General features: G+C 37.3%; 1 protein-coding gene across 1 annotated transcript in view; it reads left to right on the top strand.

Annotated features, from left to right (window-relative positions):
* The window catches only part of MCTP1 (multiple C2 and transmembrane domain containing 1), a 297,839-nt gene that overhangs the window by 150,319 nt on the left and 120,611 nt on the right, over nt 1–26,909 (top strand). The window contains exons 7-9 of the mRNA XM_067315354.1: nt 9,833–10,003; nt 12,906–13,036; nt 26,370–26,556. Of these exons, the coding sequence (XP_067171455.1) occupies nt 9,833–10,003; nt 12,906–13,036; nt 26,370–26,556 (489 nt within the window). The remainder of the gene's footprint in view (nt 1–9,832; nt 10,004–12,905; nt 13,037–26,369; nt 26,557–26,909) is intronic.

The following is a 26,909-nucleotide window of genomic DNA, read 5'->3' on the forward strand; positions in this document are numbered from 1 at the left end:
ATTTTACCAATTCCTGCAGGATAACATGGGTATAATTTGCTTGGAAGTTTAACTTTGGAAGAGCACAGGGCTGTCTGAGAGAGATAGATGGGGCCAATGGCAAGGCAGAGTGTGTCGGTGAACAGACTGAACCTCATTTCCCAGAATTTCAAGTATCTTGGATATTTAAAAATCTGTGTGTAGGACAGGTGTGAAAAATACAGATAATAGGACTAACACCCTGAAAAGTTGTCTTCCTACCCTCGAGCAGGAACAATGATAGCTAAACTATGTTTGACAGGTGTTTGTCTAATCTGTCTGTAAAAATCTGCAGTGATGAATATTCTACAACCTCCCTAGAGAGTCGATTCCAATGCTTAACTACCATTTCCATCAGAAAGCTGTTTTTGCCCCTCGCAGTATCTCCCATGATACAAATTAAGCTAGTCTCTTCCCTAGACACGGGTGGATATGTTTTATCACAGTGATTTGGGCACAATTTATATACACATTTTAGAGTTAGAATGAAACAAAAAATTATACTTTTTTTTTTAATTTGGAGGAAAATTTTGGAATGTTCAACTATTAATGAAATAGCCTGTAAGAGGAAACTAAGCAATGGTATTTGGAATGAAGTTTTGCTGTAAACTGAAATAAGTTAGAATGAATAGAGAGAAAATGGGAGAAATTAACAGGTCAAGTGAAGTTACTTGGTCAGATTGGTTTACTTGCAATCATTGCTGGATGTTAAGTCATTAATAATTGCAGAGCATGTAGAAAGCCTCTTTGTAGAAGACTGAAAGACTAAGACTCTGCATAATGTTTACAGATGCTTTATGTCTCCCAGCTTGTGCTGTAACATAGAGGGATTTTACATAATGTGGGATTACTGGTCATTCCCAGAAAAGAGAGATGTGACTAACCTATTTGGCTTTCATCTCAGAACCTTCTTAAACTTCATAGCGTTTATAGTCCCATAGGACAGCAAAGAACACAATCTAAGATGCGTGTACCAAGGTATGATATCTGCCAAGAAATTCTGTTGAGTTTATATAGGGTACTTATAGCGTATTACATAAATAAGCAGAATATCTATGTTTAGCTCAGTAATTGAGAGGAGAGTGTAGCACCTGTATGTTCTCATTCTGGGTTTTCAGGCAGGAACACATTTAGAAATTAAGTTTGGTTTGTTTAGTTACCAATATATCCTCCCTTTCTGCTTGCTTAATTTACAGGGCAGGACTACAGGAGTGACCAAGTTCAGTGTCTCAGTGTTAGTTTTTGTCTTCCAAATTGAGAGTGAGTGTAGTTTTGGCATATGATCATCTTGCCTCGTAGGCAACTGTTGTCCTCCCTAGCTGCCAGCTTGGAGGTGAGGGGTGCAGTGAAGAACCTGGGAGATCTTACAGCTTGTGTGTTCGCTAAGCTGTGAACTGATGAGTTGGTAAGCCTGTAGATACTGGAAAGGAGGATAGGCAGTCAAAAGCCAGGAAGATGGGCCAACGCGATCGGTTGTATTCCTTGTTTCTGTTAAAAGTGCTGATGAAATTGGCATGTTCTCAGATAGTATTAGGATTTTCTCTGAACAGCATTTCCTGATGGTCAGCTGTTTAACTGGAAAATTTTTGACCAGATGTGCTGGAGGGCAAGCGAGGTGCTATCCCACATAAATAGCTTATTTTGTTAAATCCTACTCTTACAAATATCTAATTGATACGCTCAGTACCTTTATTTACAATTTGTATGCCAAGAAATAAGTTTAGCTTTTACTGTCTTTTCCTATGTAAGGATAATTAGTTGAGGAAAGGAATTTTAATGAAGACAGAACCTTTTAGTCAAAGCTAAGAGACCTCTGTCAGAAATACTGTTCATTTAACTGAAAATTATTTTCAGCTGAATAAGGCTCTACTCTTGTCTTTCTCACATCTGAAACAGAATTGCCATTGAATTTAATTCAAGCAGGATTAGACTTTAAGTCTGGAGGGCGTAGTTAAACTTGCTGCACTAAGGGCACATTAAGAACATGTCAGTAAAACCTTTTGAGTCCTTTAATTTAAGGACAAGTAGAGAAACAAATGATTTGGCATCTTTAGCCAAACACAGTGAGGGGGGAAAAAGACATATAACATTTATCAGCTATTTCCTATCAAACCATAGTATTCTGGTAAATTCTGGAGGGAAATGTGAAGAAAAGATGTCACCTTCTCTTCTCTCATACCTTCTCTTTTGTCTCGTAATACCAATGATAAGCTTAGGACTCTAAATAAAAGACTAAATTACACTAAAATGTAATAATAATCTTAATTTAGATTATTAATATGTGCTGAGCATGTGACTGATCAATTGGAACCAAAGATCTGTTCTTCCCAGAAATGAAGATAAGGAGTCTGAGTTGCAATAGGTTATGTATAAACTAAGAGTAAAAACATTTTATCATCCAGAAGTCGTAACTGAGAAGCTACTTTCAATTAATTACAATTGATGATAAAAGAGTATATTTACTGCCTACAGCAAATGAATTACAGTAATTTTTAATTTGCATTTAGATTACTGTTAAGACTTTAAGTCAGCATTAGAAGAAATTTTACATACATTTTAAGAAAAAACCTACATTTTAAACAAAAATGTTCTGTAAAATGTGATATGCTTTCAACTCCTCATTGCTGCTTATTTTTAAGATTTATTATATATGCTTTTCTAAAAAGAAGCCTGTCCCAGTTGCACAAACTAAAATGCCCAAAGCTATGGCCTAATTACTTGATACTTTTGTGCCTAACTCAAAATATTTAGTTTGTGATCACTGATTTATCTTTTCTTAATATAAAAAGCTTTATGAAGCATTTGTGTTATTTTAAAATTGAAAAATGCTTTTCCACTGGAATGAGATGCCTCTTGAGTAGAGAAGAAACTGAAAATAGCAAATGATGATTTAAGGATTACAGAGATAAATGGAAGCATGGAGTTGTATGGTATTTCTTAATCGAAGGAATTTGCAATCAGATCAGAATCTTTCAATCAAAGCTGTGTAGAAACTCAAAATAGAATGTGGGAATATTTGCTTTATGTTCTTAAGAAAAATATTTTATGATTGAGAAGATGCTCACTTGTGTAAGCCATGAGGTTCTAGATGTCAATTTAGCAGCAGTAAATAGTGCTTGAAGGAAATCTACTAAATAATGGAATAGAAGTAAAAAATGTCAGAACAGATACCCTGCAAATAGTGGCTGTTAGACATCTGGTTATAAAAATTATGCAAATATTTTGTGAGGCTTATATTTGCATTACTTGTATGTGAAAGATAACAGCTGATATGGTTAATCAAAACAGCTGAGTAGGATTTCAGTGTGAGCTTTTCTGTGTTCATGCTCGCAATTGCAAAAACGCAGGAAGATCCCATCAAGTCGTCGTAGCCACTGTGCTACCTTGTGTCAGGTTCACTTCTTCGTTGGGGCAGTGGTGACACTGGTCATCCGAGGCAATAGCAGGGTCAGCAGGAGATCAGTTTACTCTCCCATAGAGCAGCTATAATTTCCAACAGGAATTACTAGGAGGAAGAGAAGGGTGAAGGTTAGGAATGTACTGACACAGCACCTCTCTGACAGCTCTTGCCAGTGCATTTTTGTCTTGTGTAAATGTTTCTGTCCTTTCCCAGGAAATCTAAGGCATGGCGAGTGCTTTAACTCCTCTTGACTTAGTCACCACCTTCATCGTACTACACATGAGCTTGCTCCAGTAAATGCAGTTTCAGCTTTCCCAGCACTTGCATAGAATGCACAATTGTTGGACTTTGCAAACCATAAAAATGCATGAAATGCTGCAAAAGAATCAGCTCTTATTACAAATGTTACCATGTTATCATAAGATTGATACTACAGCAACAATATCAGGTTTTTATAGTAAATATCCTAAACCAGATTTAACATGACTGACACATTAAAAACTGTAAATTTCTCAGCTTCTGAATGGGTTAAGTTAGTTTCTCCTAGAATTAGATATAAATATAATGTTGCATTTTGTAGATCCTTAAATTGTAAATTGTTATTGGTAGGAAATTAATATAAACGTTCCTTATTATGGTAATTGCCAGTACTAGTTCATTTATGAAACTTGTTCGGTCACAACAGAGCAAACCTTTAAAAGAATCTTATGATCCCATTGAAGGCCCTTTTGTAGCTTAATGTCTGTGTGTGTAAGTACATGTAAGTAGCAGCTGTGTCTATTGACATTCTCAAACTTTATTTTACAGATTTTGTCCAAGCCATGCAAGCATCCTAGAAATTTGGGGAGAAGAATTCTGACTTCTTACTTGAATTTGCAGCAGTCTTTTACCATGCTGGTTTTGATTCGTTCTTTTGTATTTGTACGTGTGCCGAACCATTCACAATGGAGAGGAGTATTATTCTCATTTTATTTTCGTGATTGGTATTTAAAGGTTCCCAACCAAAAAAACCACTTTGTTTAGGGATGTCTTTGCAGGTCATACAACTGCATTACTTAATTTTTAGAACTTTTATTTAAAATAAGTTTGTGTTAGGTACCCTCTTCAAATTCTGTCTTCAATGGCACTGATACGTACTCAGTATTTTTAGGGGAGCTGTACAGACGTATTCATGACAGAAGGGAGAGTGTCTTTATCAAAGTAGGTAGAAAATGCCTTTTGTGTTGGGCAATAAATCATGTGAGGACAGATTGCTGTATTTAATTTCAGACAGTTTAGTAATCTAGAAAGATGAATGAAAAATTATGCCTGAGAAGCAATATGTGGCCATTAGCTTCTTTCATCTCTTAACTGCTGAACTGTTCTTGAACGGTAGAGTTCCTGTTCAAGCATAGCGCACAGCAGTGTATCCTAGTGGTGTGTGTGACAAGAGGGAGGTGTAGTAAGAGCAGAGTCTGTTCACGTCACCACCTGGGCACAAGGACATGCAAGTGAGAGAGGCGGAACTTTGCACAGCACGGAAGTTCATCATTGAGAAGGTCGGTATTTGGAGAGGGACAGATCTTGAGGCTTCTCTAACTCATTTTGGACTGGATTTTTCAAAGGTTACTTAGATACCTGAAGATGTACTTAGATACTTGCAGGATTTTCAAAAGTACTTATTAAGAGTTCTCTTCTTTTGAAGAAAGTAACAGTAAAGTGATGGTGACTAGTACGTTCATTAAGAACGTGTTCTTGCAGTCTTGTCCTTCGTTAAAACAGAAGCCCAGTTCACAACTTAAATGCAATGCACAGGCACTGTGCAGAAGCCTTGGTCCGTCTGAGATGATGCCTTCCTTAAAGGCAGCAAGACATCACTGCGCTGTGTCCCGCGGAGAGCGCCACTGAAGAGGTCTGATTTTAGGAGTGTGCAATACCCAGAACTAGAAATGACACCTAGGTTCTGGCTAAGCCTAGCTGGTTTAGACACACATGCTACCCAGTAATGTGTGACCATATACAGAATATTAGCCATGCTGTAAGGTCATTTTTTGGCTCTGCAATTGTATTCTAAGTATACTAATCATATCTAATATGGGTAACAATTCCACTGTTGTATCAGCAGTTTTTCTGCTCTTTGGATCTCTAGCCCTCACACTACCTCGCATAGAAACAGAATGGTTGGAACACAAATAAAAGCTAGGTCTATCAGATAAGAAATTATTATTTTTACGTGTTGCTTGTTGTAGAAGCATTAGATCAGACAGTGTATGGATATGAGAAGATGGGAGTTTTTCTCTCAAAAGCAGTTTTGATTATCCTTTGACATAAAAGACTCCTTTTCAAAAGTCTAATTTTCATTTTAGAAAAAAAGAAAGAATGCTTCACCCTATGCAAGCTGCATTAATTTTTTGGTTTAGAATATGGCAGGTGAGAGTCTCCATGCCTGCAAATAAGTGCATAATTGTGAATAATAATCTCAAATTAATAACAGTTAGTTGTGACCTGAGATCTTGACCTTGCTTCTTTTACAGTTGTAGCATTAGATAGACAGTATGGCCATTTCCAGATGGAACTATTAAGCTTAACTTTCTACCTATTTCCAGAGGAATTAAAAACTATGCAATTTTTTCATGGTTTTATCTGTTTGAGGCAGCAGAGGGAAGCCAGGATCTATATGCGTTACCTATTTTCTGACGGAAATAAGTTCTGTAAAAACTAATTTCAAGAAACATTCTTTCATAGGATGAGTTTGGAAAGATCTGTGCACACTTCTTCATTTTGCTATAAGGTTCTCCTTTCTGGCATTATAACTAACTTGGTATGGGCTGGATTTACAAAGGGTATTTAGGTAATTAAAAATGTATCAGCATCACCTAGTGAAATGAAGTTATAGCGAAAGAAGTCTACAATGTGAAGTCTGTCTTATTTTTCTATATATCAGCTTTTGGGGCAAATTTGCCTTGAAATCTTATGAAAATGACCTTGTGAAACTAGAGGTAATGTCAATATCTGTAATTTCTCAGGATAAGGAAGGCTTTGGAGAAGGCAAAATAGCCCATCTTTCATTTCCAGGAAATCTCAAAAGCTTTAGCTCCAGCTAGCTATGGCCTTGCTCTTTTTGTAGGCTTTCCTTTTGCAGCTTGCTTTTCGTGGATCTGTGTGTTACCAATAAAGACAGGGAGAAAAGAGCACCACTGTGGTCCAAATTTCCCCATCTCAAAGAAGCAACAGCAACAACTAGCTCATATCACTTTTAACAGCCAACTTCCTTTATTCCAGCAGACTGAAACTGAGATTTTATAGCTTTACTATCAGTCAACATACCAGTGGGCTCTGATAGTCTCTTTGCATGTCATAAACTGTAAAGATCTGGCTGTGACCCAAAAGGGCTTTCTCAAGCAAAACATGAACATTTGCTCTCAGGATTTCTGCCTGACTCTTGTAAACTCCTGTTTGACCCATCTGTCATTTTATGCTCTGTGCTTGATCATTTAGATCTGGCCCTGCCACCTCATATGTAAATTATCTTGGTTGATGAAACTCCCTACTGGTCATAAAAAAATCAGTATTTTTATGTGGAGGCAGCTGCTGTAATGCAGCAAATTATTTTAAGAGCTGTTGAAAATATGGACTTTAGATCAAGTGTACTCTCTAAATGATTCACTGCCTCATTTGTGATTAGTGAGGTACAGAACTATACAGTAATGCTTGATACTTTTTTTTTTAAGTTTTCCTTTAAAAGAATTCAACAGTAGTAAATGCAAACTAATGCTTGTTTTCATGATAATATTCTGAAGGAGACTATAAAATTGTTGTGTTTCCCACTTAGCTCCAAAGGAAAACTGTGTATTCTTTGCAGAACCAGAAGTCTCAACTATACCACTGCTTCTATCCCAGTATAAACTCTCTTTCTAAACATATCTTGACCCTCATTTTATTTCAACAACCTAAGTTTCCCATCACCCTATGTTCAGGGCAGAGTCAGTTTTGGTTAATTACTATTCAGTTTTTCTTTTACTCTAAACCATCTAAGAAACTGGAACAACAAGAAAAAAAATCTACCACTTATTCATGGGACAAGTCTTTGGAAGTTGTTGACTGTAGCCTGCCTACTAAGGGGTATTTGTGGTGAGAAAAAATTCACAAGTTTAATAATGTTACTGTGTTGTAAATGAAATCTCTTCTCGCAGCTGAGTTTCCCATTTGTGCCCTGATTTTCACAGGGTTTCTGCTTTCTGCTGTCACACTGCTGGCTTTATGTCATATATCAAATGTCGTTCTACTACAGACACAGGAAGATTACTTGAATTCTTGATATCCTTTGGTTTGCAGTTGCTGTTTTAATAAGATAGTCCATTTTTGTACCAAGGTAGAAGGCATCTTATCTGAGTGCTGTATCTGAGTGCAATATAGCATATGCTGTCCCTGTCAAAAACATTGGCCTCTGTTTGTTTGTCATGATCTCTGTGACATCCCTCCTCTTTGCATCAGGTGGCAGGACGTGTTACATACTGCACTGGGTTATGGTCTCAAAGGTCACAGCAAGCTGAGGGATACCGGGACGTGTGGATTTCCTGGGTCCGTGTGTTGTTAAAAATAACATGTGAGATAACACAGCACTGTGAAAACAGCATTTGAACTTTAGTTAAAAATACTTTTCTCCCAAATTTTTAGTCTTTTAGTTAATGTTTAGGAGGCTAGGGCCAGGTTCAGTAGCAGGTTAAAAAAAAGAATGTAAGAGAAAATATGATCATTTTTAAAGTGGAAGGGTAGAGTCAGATAAAATTGGCTAAGTGTAAAGGTTATTCCACTTCACAGCAAACAGTAGTTCTGTTGGCCTTTGGAGAAATAGCTTTGAGAAGTTTCTCCACAGTCAAACCCTTCACTTTAGCGAGATAAATCTTAACTAAATATACTGAAATATTTTTGGGAGTGAACCATGACGCGTGGAATGAATAGTCATTAGAAAATAAAAATACATGGCCATGATGATTTCTGAAATACTGCTAACAGCATGTTACTTAGATTTTCTGCAACCCCAGTGAACCTAGGCCCCATGTGTAACACTTTTCTCTGGAATCTGGTGAGTGCAGATTATAATCCAGTGATTATACTCCACTATATGTTTCACAGTCTTCTCTGGATAATAAAGATCCTGCCCAAGCCATATGCATAGCTGTAACCATCCAAATACATTTACCATCTGAAAGACTCAAACCAAGTTTGCGTTGAAAACCCCTGACAGGGCTATTGGAGATGTGTTGCATGGTTAGCTACACCACTCGTGCAGTTTTATTGTACAGAAGATTTTTGTTTCAGAGCCCATAAAGCCTTTGTTACTCAAACTACTTGCTGTAATGAAAAAAAAAAAATGCTGCTTCAATATATGTAGGTAGCTGAGTAGCCGTGCAGACGTGAGGGTTTTTTGGTTCCTGGAAGCAGTAATTGGTGAGTTTAAATATTGCTTAGCTAGCTAATGTTTTGATTTTTAGGTCAGGTAATCTTGATCTAATACAATTTCAGGAAAAAAAGGGAGAGCTTCTAGGGGATCTTAACCCTCCAATGCACTGCAGCCTCCAGAGTGCAGAGGTGGCTTGTCACCTCTAGAGCTCTCTGGTGGCAGTTTGTACCCGGCATGGCTCAGAGCAAGCTGCAGCTGATTTTAAGTTACTCCAGTTTATAACCCCCTGCTCTCCTGCCCCCAGTGGAGTTCACTGATGGATGCGGTGGCTGTTTGAGGGGGAGATACGGGGAGAGGGAGAATTGCCTTATCCTAAAAGTGAGAGTCTGAGTTTGCAGTCCACAAGTTTCACACAGTTCTGTTTAGCATGCCTTGAAGGGAGGCTCAGCAAAATGCTGCTATGAAAATGTTGAAATATTATGTTGATGTTTAATTCCATTTTCTTTACAATTTCTGAGAATACCACATCATTTTAGGGGCTGCAGGTAGTTGTTGTCATGTGGTACAGGAGTTATGAATGTTTATTGCCTTCCTTTTCCTGGCTCTGTGCTTCTCATGCTGTTTGTATTATTTTAATAAAAGTGGTTTGGATGTTTATTTGTATTGTAAGTTCTTTCACTCATACCTAACTAATAAAAGAGACCTCATAATTTTTTTTATAATGTTGTTGGTTCTAGAGGCAGAGAGGGGGGAAGTGAAGTAGGAAAAATATTTTTTTTTCCAAACATTTCCTTAAGTAGCATTAGTCCTGCTTGGCTTTGCAAAAGCAGCATATGGTATTACCTGCATATTTGTCAGTTTGATTTCTCTCCAGATAATTCTTTATGATGTAGTTCACATATGTACTGTCAGATTATTTCAAAATGAGTTAAGATGGTTCTTTACTTTCATTTCTTTAAAAACTTGAACATTAAAATGCAAAGGAAACATTTAGGCATGTTTAACTAAATCTATGTTTTTATTCCCTAAAGTTTCAGACCCAGAGCTTGCGTCTCTCAGATCTGCACAGAAAATCTCAACTATGGAGGGGTATAGTTAGTGTTACTTTAATAGAAGGTCGTGAGCTTAAGGCAATGGATGCAAATGGACTGAGTGATCCCTACGTGAAGTTCCGGTTGGGGCATCAGAAGTACAAGAGCAAGGTAATTTTAACTGTGGCCTGAACCGTAAGTCGTTTGAAGCCTATTTTGTTTGTTTGTGGTTTCTGCCTGCATGATTATTTAAATACTGTTGGAGGTTTGTTATGTTAATTAGCCGCCAAAGCTCCTAGAGTTTTGCTTAGGTGTTGTTTTTTGTTTAAGTATGAACAAAAATAATAAACACACAGAGGAGAATATAGGACTGAAGGGAGGGTGGGGAAAGCTTATCTTCCAGACAGACTCTGCTGGTTCTGTTTAGTGTCTGTGGTCACTGGGGAGGGTACTGGTGTAGGTCATTAGAGGGATTCTGGCAGCCACCACCTTTTTGCCTGTCTGGTTTGATGCCAGTAGCCTTTTGGATCCTTTGCATGTTCTTATTCTCCAAATTTATCATGCTTGTATTCTCGCCTTCCTCATTGTGTCCTTGCAATAAGCTTAATTAAAGTTATGTATATGTATTTGGGTACCAGCTGGAGGGCGTGGATCGAGGAGAAAATAGTTGTGGAGAGTTTTTGCTTTCTTGCTGTTCTCTTTAATTTCCATGGTCGCTGTTTGGTTTGAAAATTGCATGATTGCTGAAGGTCTTCTAGGGAGAATGTAAAATCCCACTGGGGCAAAGGCTGACCTTGTCCAGTAGAAATTCCTGTCCTGCTCTCTGAAGCGAGTCTGGTTAGTCCCATGGCGGTGTGCGTGGGGCAGGGAGGGAGGAGGCTGCTGATGCTGACTGCTGCTTCTGGAAAATGCTGGGACCACTGGTGATGGCACACACGTGACCTTCCTCTCTCAGTGGCCAAGACTGCCAGTGTGGTTTTGCAGAGCTGTAGGAAAGGCAAAGCGAGGAAGAGACGATGAACATTTAGGTGCCTGCTTTGCCTAGACCCATGAGACATCCTTAGGGCTTCTAATCTGAAACTAGGCTTATGGAGGAATAGTTGATTCCCACAGACTACTCGTAAACTGTCCAGTTCTACTTGGAAAATCAAGTCTTCCCACATTTATTTTTTTTATACTGAGGGAAAACATAAAGGAAAAGCAATCAGCTTTCTCTACTAACAGGAAGACAGCATAAGTGCCTCCTATATATGTGTGTGTGTGTGTATATATATATGTGTGTATGTATGTGTGTGTATATATATATATATATATTTTTTTTTCTTCCACCAGAAGCTAATGGATATTCATTAGAAAGCAGGTGCTTTTAAAACACATACATCCCATGCCCCTGCTAAAGTTGTTTTTTTGGGGGGAGTCATTTAGTTGCTGTCTTCACTTAGGCAAGTGAACTGATCGGTACTGTGATCACTGTTTGGATTCAGATAGGGTTCTTAAGGACAAATGTAAGTGGTCAAATCTGCTTTTACTGCATCTTCACAAATTTGTTTAAATTGGCTTTTGAAACTGTATGCCCCTATTATTAAAATTTTAGGGAAAAGGGATCCTAATTCAGATCCTAGTTTCTGTCCTGGGTTTGAATTGGCCATCAAAGGAGTCAATTCAAGATTTCCTCTTTACTTCCATTTATGTTTTTATTCTTCTTCAAAATCAACTAGGAGATTAGTGCCTCTTTCTCTGTCATTGTTTGGATTATACAAGTCAGAAGAAAATATTCTTTTTAAGTGTTTACATGGGTGCTTTTCAACAGGACGTTTTGAGGCAAACAGTATTGTAAAGAAACTGAAGGAATGCACTTCTTTTCAGACATCTCTGAAACAATCAGAAGATGCACTTTCCAGATTGAAATAGAGCAAAGATGCTTTTCAAAGATGTGATACTGAAAGAACTATTTGTAACTGTGTGCTTTGACTAACCTGAGCAAGGTAAAAGTTAACTTAGAGATTTATTGCACAGAAAAGGTCAAAAGTGGTGGTTTTTTTTTTTTAATCATAAAACAAACCAAAGTAATGGCATGCACATGGACTAATTGACAGATTTTTCAGTCTCAGTATGCTGTAGGTATTGTCTGCCATTCTCATTTGTGGGGGTTTTTGTTTGTTTTTACATGAAACTTCATCAGTGTTGTCACCCAGTGTTATGATAGATGTTACTCATTTTGAAAAAAAAAATTTTTTAAGTGTGTATGCATTTTCATGTACAAATCCAAATGAAGAAATCTATGCTTTCAGGATTTATTTTTGTAGTACTTCTTGTTCTTTATCCTCTCTAATTTTTCCACTCTTCAAGCCGGTGGAACTGGTGGACTTTGAAAGTAGTGATTGCTTCATAGGGAGGCTATGGGACAGGTTGCATTCTTGTTCAGGGCAGGTGTGACTCCTGCTATTGCATTGTGGTGGAAAAACCTGCAAGCCTTCGGTTCTAGCAGCCAGGGCTTATATCTTTTGCCAGAAGTAACTGGAGTGAAAATGATCCCCAAAGCTACTTTTATCTAAATTATACAGAAAAGGAAGTAAAATACATTAAAAAAAACCATTCTTCTGTAAAAAAGTCAACCACAGTAAAGCTGAATTCCTCTTTCTCCCAATATTACAGTAGCTGGGGAAAGAAGAGAAGATTAAATTGTTTCTGTTTAAATACTTTCAATCACTATCCACTTGTCATTTCAGGTGCTTTGTTTTCCTTTTGGCCGAGAAAGATAACTTTGTAGCTAACTGTCACTCAGGATAGGGCGTAATTATTCTGTAGAAAAATGGATCCATTCCCAGGGTAAATCCTTTGTTCTGGAGGCTTTTGAAGGTGACAGGTTGCAAGATTTTGGAGGTTGCTGATGAATCAGAAAGGCATGAAAGGACTGACCAATAGTCCTTTTTTAATTATTATTTTTTTTAACCCTCACTGCTTAAGATAAACTGCAAAAACACTTTCTGAGTGGAATCTAAAGATCAATTTTACAATTCAAGAAAGAGCATGCCAGCACAATGCAGTATGACTTTTTTTGCTCTCCTTTCAGATTGTGCCAAAAACTTTGAATCCTCAGTGGAGGGAGCAGTTTGACTTTCATCTCTATGAAGAACGAGGCGGAATTATTGATATTACCGTGTGGGACAAAGATGCTGGCAAAAGGGATGATTTTATTGGCAGGTTTGTGCAATTATAGCCTTCTAGTTCTCTGGGGATGAGAGCAGATGATTAAAATGAGTCTTGCCATTGAAAGTATTTTTTTACAACCATTTGTTCTTGTTGTTCAAAAGAAATTGGGTGGAGGGAGGTCTTACAAAGTATCGGTACAACTTGGTGCTTTGGTGTTATTCTTTAATGGTGTAAAATAATTTTTTTGCTTGGCCAGTAGGTGGCAGATTTTACCAATTGATGGGCTTAGTTTTTCCAAAAAGAAAATCCCACATTTAACAGTATAATCAAGATGCAGGAGGTTCCATATAGCAACATTTTCTGGGTTGGTGGAGAAATAAATATCATATATTGTAATATGCCAATAAGACTAAAATCGTGTTCTTACTCTTTGATCTACTTGTTAAAGGAAACGAGAATCTTCTACACACAGCTTTTCAGGCGAAGAAGTAAGATCATTCACCTAGTTTATTCTCAGGAAAGTGAATCTTTGGCATCTTTTTCAGCATTCAAGAAAATGGTATCAATGTGTGTGATTCTGCTCTGCTTTATTGCATTAGCAGGTGATACCTGCTAAAATGTTTTTTCAACATTTGCATTAGCTATTAGCTAATGGGGAACTCCCCCCAAATCTTAGACTCTGTTTATAGTTACTGTGCAAGGTCAGTGCTGTTTTGAGAGCTTAGATTTGTGGTTATATCACATGTACTTTGTTCATTGATATCTGACCATTCACAATAATAATCAATCCTGTATCTTTTGATTGTTAGAGTATTAGAAAGTCGTAGGTGCTTTCACTAGGACATAATACTATTAGTAGAATTACTTATTTTTGTAGTAAAAAACAGGAATGGAAATCTCACAAACTGAGCCATGTACTTTTGATGTCAACGTGGTTATGTTTCTGCTAATCTTTTTCTCCCTCTGCTTCTGTCTAAAGTAATGTCTTTGTTTATCAAATTAGATCATTCGTGTAGTGTTATGCATTTATTTCCTACCATAAGTCATGGGAAGTCAGAATAGATGCAAATTCTTTGGCAAGCAAACAGCCTTGTCATCAGACAAAATCACTTTTAAAAAGTATACTCAGTAGGATTTTGTTTTATACAATGAAATTCTATGGTGGGAGTGATAAGTTTGAAGTTTACATCTTTGTCCCTTTATTGATTTGAGTCAGCACATATGGTAACAATAACTATTTTTCTGAAGCAACACAATGGTTCAGTACTATGTCAATACATGGTATACCTTGGGAAATAGTTTCTATTTTCTGCTTATCTTTAACCTTCTTTGCCAAAAGATTGAGATTCAGAATTTTCACGTATGACTTTTCAGAACACTCTCATCAAAGCAGCACTTTACGTTATTACTATTATCAGTAATTATAATTAATATGTGTAAAGTACTTGTAAGAGCATTGCATAAAATAGAAGATAGTCTTTGCTCTAAGGAACTTAAAATCTAAATAGGAATGGGAGAAAATAGAAAAGGAAAAGAAAAATCTGTAACCTTAAACATATGAGCTGCTTAGGTAGTTTTTTTGATACCTAAAAAAAGTGGTATGTTTTAAGTTCAATTATATTTCTTTTTAGTAATTGCAGGCTATTATTGGAAATAATGAGTGATTTCTGTGTTTTATTTAGGCCCATGAAATGTGATAGCATGAGAATTCTTTTCTTCAAGAAGAATGCTTGAAGCCTTTAGGATTTTTCAGTGGGAGAGTTTTGTTTTCTTTTATTTTCTGCCATTTGAACATAGATGTAGTTCTTGCATAGTATGAATACCAAAAAAAGAGACACTTCTTGGGCACAGCTCACCTGCAGTGCTTTTGCAGTGTTTGACTGGTTTTAACAAAATCAGGAGAACTTTTCCTGAAAACTTGCTCTTTGTGATTTTTGTGACCTTTCTTCTATAGGTTCTATGCCTTCCTATATAAAATCACTCTTCTAGCATGTCCTTTTAGACATTCTCTTATTTCACCTTACATTATCCAGAGATAAGATGGCATCTCTGGATAATGTAACCTGCAAACAAATTCATCTCCATGAAAAACTTTGTCATTTGTCAAGCTCAATATGAATATAAAAATAGGTCTTAATATTCCCCCTCCCTAATACTCTTTTCCAGTCACTGTGGATAAAAATCACTGGCACTTGACAGTTCTACTTTACTCTTTCCCAGTTTTTCATTTTGAGGCTGTGTCTAAAAGCTGCAAATAATTTTTTGATAACTTTTAGAAGTTGCAGCTTTTACATTGATTCAAGTAGCTACATCTCCTTTTCAGATTCATCTTATCTCTGTCTAGAATTTTCCAGAGAGAAATATGTACACAGAAGCTGTGCAACACATTCACAGCAAATCTGATGATTTGATGCCCAGGATATGGGCTGTAGGTCCACCAGGTCCCAGAAGTGTTGGATTTTTTTTACATATGCATGGAATTTCAACATGTCTAGAATATAATCAAGTTATTGTACATCCCAAAGCACTAGTACAGCATACGTTCAGTCAGTCAGGTTGCAGACGCTTTGCATTTGCTCTTTGTGGGGGGGCGTATGCTAAATGTGTATTTTTTTTTTTGAAAATACATTTGGATTCTTGTCTATGACTAAGGCACATTTGGTGCTCTCAAGGCACATTTAAGAGACGGAATGTTTTGATTCAAGTTCCAGGAAAGGTAATAATAAGGTTGTAGGAGGGAAACAAAAGACATCCTGATAGTATTCTAGCAGGGCTCAATGGTGGAGAATAATCCCTTTCATCTTCTTGTGATCTTCCCACATTCCTGAATACTGTTCAAGCAGTAGCAGTTATTTAGAAAGATTTTTATTAAATGAATATTTGAGTTCTTTCTTAAGAAAACTGGCCTATCTGCCCAAAGTATGGTTAGGGAGAAGCCATCCTTGATTGAAGAGATTCTACTTATTGAAAGAAACAGCAGACGAAATAGAGAAAAAAGAAGAAACAAGCTTAAGGACCAGTTCTCCTCTCTCATCCACACTGTGGTGGGGTTTGGGGTTTTTTTGTTTTTGCATGTTCTATATTCATCTGCTTGCAGAGCACGCATGAAGGTCAACAGAATTCCCTGTGCAAACAGGCGGTAGCAAGCTGCTTTGTGGATCTGGGGAAATGTCTCCATTAGAATGCCAGCTCTGAAACTATTTCAGAGTTTCCAAACCGAGTGTGAGGAGGAAGAAAGGGAGCTTCCCTGTTCTCCAGTCATGGTGGTATTGATGAAATTGTCATGAAAGGTGTGCAGCTTTCTAATAGTTCCCTGTTTGACATCTTGCTAGATTGGGTCGTAGGCCAATGGTGATCTTGAACACCGTGAGATCTGGAGTCATAGCTCCAGGGGTGGGAACTGAAAACTCTTCGAGCTGTGGTGTTAACAGAGCAACTGCAAATCAGGATTCCTCGGTGAAAGATTCACAGACCTCCAGACACCTTGCAGTAAAGGGCATTGGAAGCCCTCTGTAACTGAAATACTCTCTCTAAGCTGAATTCCATAACTTACAGATTTTCTTCCAAAGCAGAATGTTATAATTTCTCCTGGCATGATATTCTGTCTCAACTGCACTTCAGTGAGACAAAAAACTGAGAAATCAAGAACATGGGTTTTTTTGTGGACCCTTTTGTATCATCAGAATCATTAGGTTGGGGCATGGTAGCAGGGCCAGGATGAAGTATGGAATATGACATGGAGACTACATCTGTCAGGGGTTGGGCTTGGGATCTTTTTTGAAGGGCAGAAAGATGAAGAAAAGATGTTAGAGTAGACTGAAGGCATGCAAGTGAGATTCTGGCTTGGGGGCTCTGTGACAGCAGGATGATGGAAGTGGAAGGGGTGGCTTATGAGGGAGAGGAAGGTATTAAGAGGGTGAGAGTGACAGCATGGCATCCTAATTCAGAGAAGGAAAAAGATATGTCTGTTGCAGAACTAGCATAAAGCTCAGTGTTCATCATGGTACCCAAACTCATTGAGTTTGGCAGTTCCTGAAATGAGATGATGACTGCTTTATTTCCATTTTTAACTTTGAGCATTATGTATCCATAAGATTTGTTTGAGTTCGAATTGTATACATGCTCCCATTTATGTGAGTATAAAGGATGTAGCACACTGTGAACTTCCCTCTCAGAATACCCTAAAAATGTGCAATCCTAGAGCCATTTCAGTCTCTATTTTGGGGTTTCAAAAGCCAGTGGGTCTCTCCTGAAAAAAAGACCTTGCACAAAAGTGCTGAGAAAAATGTGTTTCAAATGATGTGCAGATTCATATGAGGAAACCTTGGGCTTGAACAGGAGTGTGTTCCATGCAGAATGAAGAGGAGATTGAATTCCGATAGTCTTCTGAAGATCATTTAAAAAAAGGGGGGAGGAATCCAAAAACTTTCAAGGAGCAAAGATATATGGGAGTCCAAGGTAGTCTAGTTCTTTTTCTGGAAAGCACCAACGCTTGAAGTCATAGCGGCAGCCTTCGTAAGTTCAGATGAATATGCGAACTTGCAATATTAGTCATTACATCATTTGATAAGTAGAATTATTCCCATAATATGAGAATAGTAATTATGATTGATTTATGCATACATATGTACGTGTGCATGTTGTGCAGTTTGACTAAATTAAATATTCACATACTCACATATTTGCTATTTACAAGTAAATCGTTCTTCTTCCATACTGAATCTATAGACTACTGTGATGAAAAGCATATACTGTAGTAAGTTTAGGTAGCTAATATTAAAACCAAAATGAAGGTGAAATGGTTTTAATCTTCGTGTAATTATTTAACTTTCTTATCATCTGCATTTCTGAAGGCGATCCAGACTGTCACCTTTACAGTAATCGGCTAATAAATCCTCATGATTGTTACGCCTTTATGCATAGCAGTAATCTGAACAAATTGGCTGCTGACAGCTGCAATAAATTGCCAAGAATGAGTGCTGTCAGAGAACAAGTTGTTTCTGTGAACATACAGGATAAGTAAATCCCATATCATGCAGTTTTATTCAGCTGAAGTTATTTGCAATCCAGTACAGCAGGATTTATAGCATTATTTAATTGGTATGAAAAGTGTGTGTTTAAAATGACATTGATCTTACTCATATTTTATGCCAGGAGATTACTGTTGACTTTATCTATATCTGTTTTCATCAGAAAATTTTCAACATTTATAAATATAAATGTTACTCTTTTTTTTTTCCTATTTGATGCAAATGAAGAAGACCTTGTGTATTATGTTTTTGTTAAAGCTGTGTATTAATTATATCTATAGAAAACTGAAATGTTCTCTATTCTTTTTGAACATTGTCATTAAAATTCAGCCTGTTTGTGTGTGTATATGGATTCACACTGTATAGTATTTGTTTAATTTTATCTTGTTAGAATGGATGCTATGAAATCCAAAAGTTAAAACACTGAAAATGAAATATTTAATTTTTTAACACCTAATCTGTTAGATTTTGTCTATTTATTATAATAATGAAGCTGTAGAGCTTTTTTTTGGGTGCACACAAATAGAAGCAATGTGAGAACTATACTGCTGCATTATTAATCTGAAAGCACAGTGATATATTACTCAAAGTTCTAAATTAAAGGGTTTTTTTATATAAAATATTTATATCTTTCAGTTTTTTTTTCTTCCACTCAAATTTATGTAATTTCACTATGGGAGACCAGCAGAGAACTGAGTGGTGCTCTTAAGCTGTGTTTCAGTTCTCCAACATGCACGTGAAGTTGAGTGAAGGACACTAAATATGCTACTGCTAACATTTCTCTGTGGATCTGTTTTCTAGAGCTGCGTGTGGAGATTGTGATTTATAGTAAAGTACTGGCAGTGTTTTTTCTTTTTTAAATATCGTTGCCTGGCAAAGAATTTTTGAACAGTAGTTGTGAAAGTCTGTGAGCAGCCTTTATGTTGGAGTTGATAAGTGTAAAAGTTTTATTCATTTATAAATAATATTTTTTCATGGTGGTATTTCAAATACTTTTTCACATGGTGGTTTGAAAATTTCTGCATCCCAGGTAACTTTGGAAAGACAAGTTATTTCTGATGGATAATATACTGTCGTGATTTGGATTTTGAGCTGTGTGCACATGTGACTTGCACAGTAGTTCCGTGTAAACACAGACAAGCATGCAACCAACAGCTTGTGTGTATAATAGTTTGTTGATTATACTTGATGACTGAAGTGAAATTATTGCAGATGCAATTCTCTATGTAAAAGGAAGGTTTTGCCAGAAACATTAACATTTAAAAATGGTACTGGCAGGCCTGCCATTGACAAATCCTGTGATGTGCTGAGCCATCTCCAGTTCTGATTGTTTTCAAAGGGAGCTAGATGTAAATAGTAAGTCTCAAAATGTGGCCTTCAGATTTTCCAAGCCATATTTATACTATCTCTGCACATTTTAACTGCTTCTAATAATGGAAGAACACTGCTACTTTATTAGAAAGTAAAAAAGGTTCAGTTTTAGATCACTAATCTTCACTAGTTTTCTGCTACTGGATATTTTATTCTTGACAACTTTTGTAAAAGTCATTGTCATAATTTTGCAGAATTGGTAGAATTACTCCATTTATTAATTTCAAACACAGAAACTGTGCACAAAATTATATTTATAGATCCTTCTTGTGACCCTCTGTCTCCCAAACATGGAGATCTACTCTGCTACATGAATAAGTTGAGAAATAAGAGGAAGGGAGAAGGAAAAGGAAAATGGCTGCCTAGATATGAGGACCAAGAAAATAAGTACAAAAAATGATTAGGTGTGTAGATAGGGGATTATCACAGAATCACAGAATCGCTGAGGTTGGAAGGGACCTCTGAAGATCATCTAGTCCAACCCCCCTGCTCAAGCAGGGTCACCTAGAGCACGTTGCACAGGATTGCATCCAGGCGCGTTTTGAATATCTCCAGAGAAGGAGACTCCACAACCTCTCGGGGCAACCTGTTCCAGTGCTCTGTCACCCTCACAGTGAAAAAGTTTTTCCTCATGTTCAGATGGAACATGAAGATTCTGGCATGATTTGGAGCTGTGTGAAAGATTTTTGCAAAGTTACCTGGATCAGCTAGAGAGGGGAGAACCGGGTAGGAAAAAAAGAAAATGGTCCTCAAAGCAATAGACAGGTTTAGCAGAGGAAAATGTGACTTTTAGTGCAATCAAATTTCACAAGTGACAGCACTCACAGTGCGTGTCTGTAGCATATGCTTGTACTGCAAGGAGAGCATAGGGAATATAACATCATAAAACATTTTCAAATACTTTTTTTTGTCTAAACAATTTATGAAGTAAATTTGTAATTTCATTGCAAGGAACTATCCTAAGGAAAATATTAATCTGTCATTTCAAAATCGGTCAGCAGGGTTTTGTGGCATGAATCATATTTATTTTAGCAAGCAATAAATATTTGTTTGCATTCAAGTATTGCTCAGTGACGAGTGAGATTGTCCTGTCTTTCAGGCGGTTCTGCATATTTCCATTATCGAGACTGACTTACCCCATGCTGCAGGGTTCTCTTCTGCTTTCCATATTTTGCTGCATGGCACCTGATGGCATTAACTCCTCAGCTCCCGCTGAGCTCTGCAGCTAGGCAGTGCGCTCCCAGGTTCTGGGGGCTGTTTCCAGCATCGTCAGTGTGCCAGTGCCCTCCTTGGTCAGTGTCCTGCTCAGCTGAGTCCTAGCCTCCAGGTCCTTTGAGAGCTCTCTTGGTTTTTAGTCTGTCACCTCTGTAAAGGCTTAAGAAAGAACCAGCCCACTTCTCTTGAGAGAGCTAAGGGCCTTTGTTGTGTGGGGTCTGTAATTTTGTTTCTTTCTCATTATCTTTATGCTTATAAACGCTGCTCTCAATTTGGGCTCTTCCAAGAACCTCACATTACTATAGTCCTGTCTTTTTGAGCTATATCACTCTCAGTGCCTTGCAGAATTTTCCCTCACCGTTTGCTTCTTGGTTTTCCTGGAACATTGTACTGTGCTCATAAAAGATGTGGAGTCTCACAAATTGTAGCAGTTCGTGCTTCACTTCTTCTGATGTACGTCCAGCTTGGTTCTAATTGCAGAATTGCAGAGTTTCCTTTCCTTGGCATCCTTTGGAGCAGCATAGACCTGGATCATAGCGGAGTTAAAAGGCTGTCTTCTTAAACAAGTCGTGATGATAATTAAGTTGCCTGGGTTGTAGCCAAGTGGTGCTTTTCTGTCCCTACCACTTAGGATTGTGCCAATTCCTCTTTTATGCTTTATTTTGTCATGTGAGAAAATGATCTAGGTATCAGCTGTCTCTCCCTTGCCTGGCCACCTGGCTTTTAAGAGGCCTACTATGTCATGTTGCTACCTTTGTATGTCATTCATTAGCAAAGATATTTCACCAGGGTGCCACAGTGGTCTTACATTCCAGGTTCTGTTAGGACCAGATAGGGAGGTGATTTTTACCTCTTACACATGCTGATAATAAAATACTACATATAGTTCTGGTTTCCACACTTTAAAAAGGTTGCAGGAAAATCTCACTGATCAGAAAAGTTGCAAAAAGTCATTTGAGGGCTGTAGAAAATGTGTTCCAAGGAAATATATAGGGAGCTGAATCTGTTTAGCATATCAAAAAGATCAAGAAGAGGTATGATTATGGTATATGAGTACCTTCACTGGAACAAGATACGGGATGCTAAAGGCTTTTTTTAACCTAGTAGAGAAAGGCTTAAAAAGAACCTAAGGCCAGATATATTCAAATTAGAAATAAATCAGAAATATATTTCTAATGGTGTGGGTGATTAACACATTGAACACATTTTCAAAGGAAGTTGTGGATTCCCCTTAAATCTTAAAATCTTCCTTTCTGGAAGCTGTACCATGTTTCTGCAGCTACTTATCTATAATACTTCAGCATGTGAGCTTGAGGAGCTTACATGATTTTTCTCCTTTCTAATGTATCAAGGCCTGAATATCTATATCCACCTGGTGCCTGACAGTGTTCATGTGCAGAGCTGGTTTTGGGGAGGACATATCTCCGGTTCTCTTCCTGAATCTGTCAGCTAGACAAAGCTATTTTCCATTGCTCCTTCTTAGAATTCGTCATGCTGTCAGAGATGTGCTCTGAAAGGACCATGTAGTGTGCAGGTAGGCTCAGCAGCAGAATAATGCAAAATACTCTAACTAAATACTCCCTAAAATTAAAATTCACTGAAATGTGATTTATAGCTATGCCTGAAAATCTTTCTGTAGAATTAACAGCTGTTTTTGCTATTATTCCTCATACTGATTTTTTTTCAATAGTGAACTTTTTCACCAGCAGCATATGAATAGCAATTCCATAAGAAACTGAATGTTCCCAAAGTCGCTATTATCTCCTGTTTTCAATAAGATTCAGATCATAGGCAAGCTATGGCCTTCTTAAAATGGCTATAATTTTTCATGGTCTCTAGCTGAGAATGCAAGACAAGGATTTCTACCACCACCTGCTTGTTCTGCACCACTTTCTGGTAACAGGCAAGTTCACCTTCATCTTCAAATCATCTTTATTCTGCATGGAAATAGTTGTAGGTGGCAGATGTTGAAGGCCATATCTTAACTGAGTGGAGTCTGTGGCTCCACCTATGCTCTGAACTACAGAGGCTTTATGAAAGTAGTCAGCTTCTCCAGAAGCATCTACTTTCTGGAAGTTTTGCAGTTACGAAAAATAATTATAATACATTTTAAGCCATTACATCCACATCAACTCATCGAAGAGTGGAGATAGAAAAACAATGGAAAAATGATGAACTGCCTGACTTTAATTTGAAATATCACTTCTCTCTGGTAGTGTTTCTTCATCAAGTTCTTGTTAGGACAGAAAGGTCAAGAGGCAGTGGAAGGTGTCTTTATAAAGCAGTGTAATCATCCTGTTTTCACTTCCCATGGAAGCTTCAAGGTGTCTGTGCTCTGTTCCGCTGTAAAAGTTCAGCTTTTTCTCTGGGGAAAGCAAAATTGTGAGCCATATTTTGTATGTGTATAACTTCAGAAAATTCACAGTAATATTTATTGTAGGAGACCAAACATATTGTGACTATGGGACAGAAAAGTCAACTACACAACAGTTGCCATTGCCGCATAATCACAAGTCCTTTACCACTAAGTTTTAAAGTGTATTTTCTGCTCTAAAAGGCTAGGACACTAACCATAAAAGTCAGCATTGCTAAAACTTCAAAGTTGGAAATATTTATTCCTTAAAAGTGAGGGGAAATATTGAGTCCATCATCTCAGCTATGTATGACTTTATATGTAGCATTTTCCTTGTCTGTCTTGATGATAAAACCATATCTTAAAATTTAAAGGGACATTGTCAACTTGAACTTTCCAAAACTATTTAGTTTTTAAAGCATTTTATGAATTCCAATTTTTGTGAGGAAATCTAATCCATAAAATAATTTCGTGGCTTTCTGCTGATGATTGTAGAAGTTATTTTGGGATAGGATTAGTGCTTAGGCTCATTATAAACAGGTTTCCATTGATGTTTTGGTCCCATGCAAAGATCTGGTGAGAGCAAGCAATAAAACTCACCAAAGAACTCTTATTTTTTTTACAGGAAAATTTCATGCAAAAGCAAACTTTTTTTTTTCCAGGAGAAAGTCTGCAATTAATGGAAAAATCACATTTTTTCCTTTAATATCTGTAAATTGGAATGTTTCATCTTTTGACTCAAGTGCATGTGCCACTGATGCCCTTGCCTCATGATGAACGCTTGTTAAGCCCCAGCATATTCTGTGAGTTGGGTGCACGCAGGCTGCATCTCCTCAGAGGTATTGCTTCCCCTTACCCAGAGGAGGGGACACAGTACGGAATGAGAGATGTGCTTTCACCTAACATTTTAAGGACAGTGAGACACTTAGTCTAGGTTTCCATTAAGTGCAGTGGTGACATTTCTTAATGGAATAATCTCAGTTTTTCATCAAATTACTTGAGGGCCATTTGGAGGATGTTTTCCTGTAAAATAAGTAAGGCTTTTCTTAGCAAAAGTTTCCAGATCTCTCCCTACCCCATTGTATGATTTCAGGAAATAACAAACTAGTGACTGATTGTTCACAAAGATCTATCAAACAGGATAGAGACATATTTCTTTTAGATATGGTGCAATTAGGATTTTTTTATAGCTATAGGAAAAGTGCACGGACTCAGGTAAATCTGGATTGTCAGTTTGGCAGTTTGCTCCTTTTATTCTAAATGATGAAAGCATGGATTACTCGTGTTGTGAAGAGTACTGTAACTTCAGGAATTTAAGAAGTTGGAGCTTGTAGCTCTGATATAAACGCTGTATTTTTACACTCATGATAGTTTTATGAGGGGAATATCTATATGCATGTAGCATTTTTTGTTGAAGTGGCAGTGGCTTTTGTTTTCCCTTTTTGAGAAGGTTTGGACTACTTGTGCATTACTTGTATCATAAAGACTTTCTGATTCTTTTACTGACCTTAAGAGTGTTTAAACTGATTCTTTCAAGGATTGTTTGTCAAGACAGCAATACTGTTGCAGAAATATATTTTTGAGGAGTGTCTGTTTTGAATTAACTATCAAAGAATATTTAACACTACAGGCTTCTTTCTTAACCTACTCCACCTTTGAATGCTTGATTACGTCATTTATTGTCTTAAGGAGAGCTTTATAGTCCTCACTGCAGCCTAAACAAAAGCTTTACAGTCTATATACCTGTACTGAACTTGTGTTGACCATGAGTCTACACTGACAGCAACAACTTCAGTCTTTCCTTGTGTTGGTTTCATTTCTAACTTCTTGCCATCCAAAGAGTTCGAAACAAAAGGTAAGCATTGAACTCAGAAAGCTTTGTCAGTTAGAAAATTTTTCCTTGTGAAATAATTGAACCTTGTAACTATATGAGATTTGCAGTAGTTTAATTTTGACAGCTACGGCAGACAGTAAATGTTTAAAAACAAAAAAAATTAAGAAAAATCCTGTAGCAAATCTAATCTGCCTCTGATAGCACAGTGCCCATTTTATGAGGCCACATTTAGTCCCATAATTGGCTATTTCCTGTCCTTAAATGCCTATTTATTCATGTCTGCCACCTTTTTCTCAATGTGGTGACTGGCCCTGCAGTCACCACATTATCTTTCTCTTCAAAATCAATTGACATTTTTTGAAAGGAGTTTGCTAGATGTTTAGCTTAGTGAGTGGCATACAGAATGTGCTTGTCACGTTAAATAATTGCTGTTAAAACTAGAGCATTCAGTCATTTAACTATATGTAGAATATATTTATTTGTTTCAATTTTGTGTTCATGGGGTAACTGGCAAAATATTAATGGAGGAGGCTCTAAGTAGAAGTATTTTAAACAGTGCTTTTTCACAGAAATTCTTATACAGTGCAAAATGGCATTTCATTTGAAACAACTGTTGAATTTCTAGACATGTTCAGAGTTGAATCTTAGGAAAGTTTAAACTTATGACATAATACACAAAAATATTAAAACTTCCAAGGTATGCATAGTGTAACTACTGACCCTAAGGTATTCATGTTTTGATTAAAATTTATGGTCAGCTGTTTGTAAGAAATAATAGTTTCCTTCCTGGCTTTCTCTTTTATTTTTAAAGATGTTTCATCACTTGCACAGCTGTTTCTGCTGGCCTGCATGCATGGAGCCATTCTTCATTAGTTCAGTGTATGGTATAGCCCATGCAGCCAAGGTTATTCAGGGAAGGATCAAGCAGGGCAGGTTGCTTCAGCCGCTCTGTTCCTGAGATTATAAGCAGTCCCTGTTCATTACAATGTGAGACAACTTGTTATATAGAGAAGATGGCAGTGTCAAATTTTATCCTGGACACCTGCATAAAACTTTGATCCTGAGCCATGCACAGCCTACCACCAGAGAGTTTAGCCTTTTGGGTGGCACTCAAGTCTTGTTTTCCTATGTTCAATCATGTTAACTCCATCACAGTGAAGTCCACAGTGGTGTGGGGTTTTTTTGTTTTTGGGGGGTTTTTTGGGGGGGAAGATTTTTAATGGATGGTTTCAAAATGGATGGTTTCAAAAATACTCTCACCGAAACTTATGTTTTATGTTTATAAAAGAGGAATGATTAAAAAGTACAGTTTGCATCTGAATCTTTGGGGAGGAGGGGCGGGCTCAAGTAATGGATTTTAGCTATACCCATCTCTAGAGTCTGTATGTCTCTTTAAATATTTTTATTGTTCACATGCAGCATAGTGTGAGTTGTTGCTTTAAAAAACAGCAACAAAAAAAGACAAGTAGGAAGAAGGAAATTCTACTTCTTTTTTCTCCTGTCCAGCTGAATGCCAGTAAGCCAATATGCTCTTGTTTGATGTTGTGAAGAGAACCACGTGCTCAGAACGTTTGTTTCTAGGTGCCAGATTGACCTGTCGGCCCTGAGTAAAGAGCAAACTCACAAGCTGGAGATGCCGCTGGAGGAAGGAGAGGGATGCCTGGTGCTGCTGGTCACCCTGACAGCCTCAGCTGCAGTCAGCATCTCTGACCTCTCTGTCAACTCCTTGGAGGACCAGAAAGAGCGAGAGGAAATACTAAAGAGATATGTATGGAGTTCTTCTCTCTTGCCCTTTGTTTGCATAATGCCTTACAGAAGTAATTAACAAGTATCAGAGAAAAAAAGCTAAGCATATCCCTCACTCATCCAGAGACAACCTTTTAAGCTAGTTATTAATATTTTTGCAGCTGATACAGTTAGCATCAGGAAGTCTACAAATCCCGTTTATCCTATAAGCTATTGTTTACATAGTAATTCAGCTATCTTATTTTTGTGACATAAAGAAGTTAATTTTATTGCCTTACAGATTTTTGATGCTCATTTTTACCAAGTGCAAAATAACTATGGTGTTACTTAGTGACTGTGCAGTTTCTAGTGAGTATTCTTACCAACTGATTTGAA

Source organism: Apteryx mantelli, chromosome Z (genome assembly GCF_036417845.1).
Source record: "Apteryx mantelli isolate bAptMan1 chromosome Z, bAptMan1.hap1, whole genome shotgun sequence".
Taxonomy (NCBI): domain Eukaryota; kingdom Metazoa; phylum Chordata; class Aves; order Apterygiformes; family Apterygidae; genus Apteryx; species Apteryx mantelli.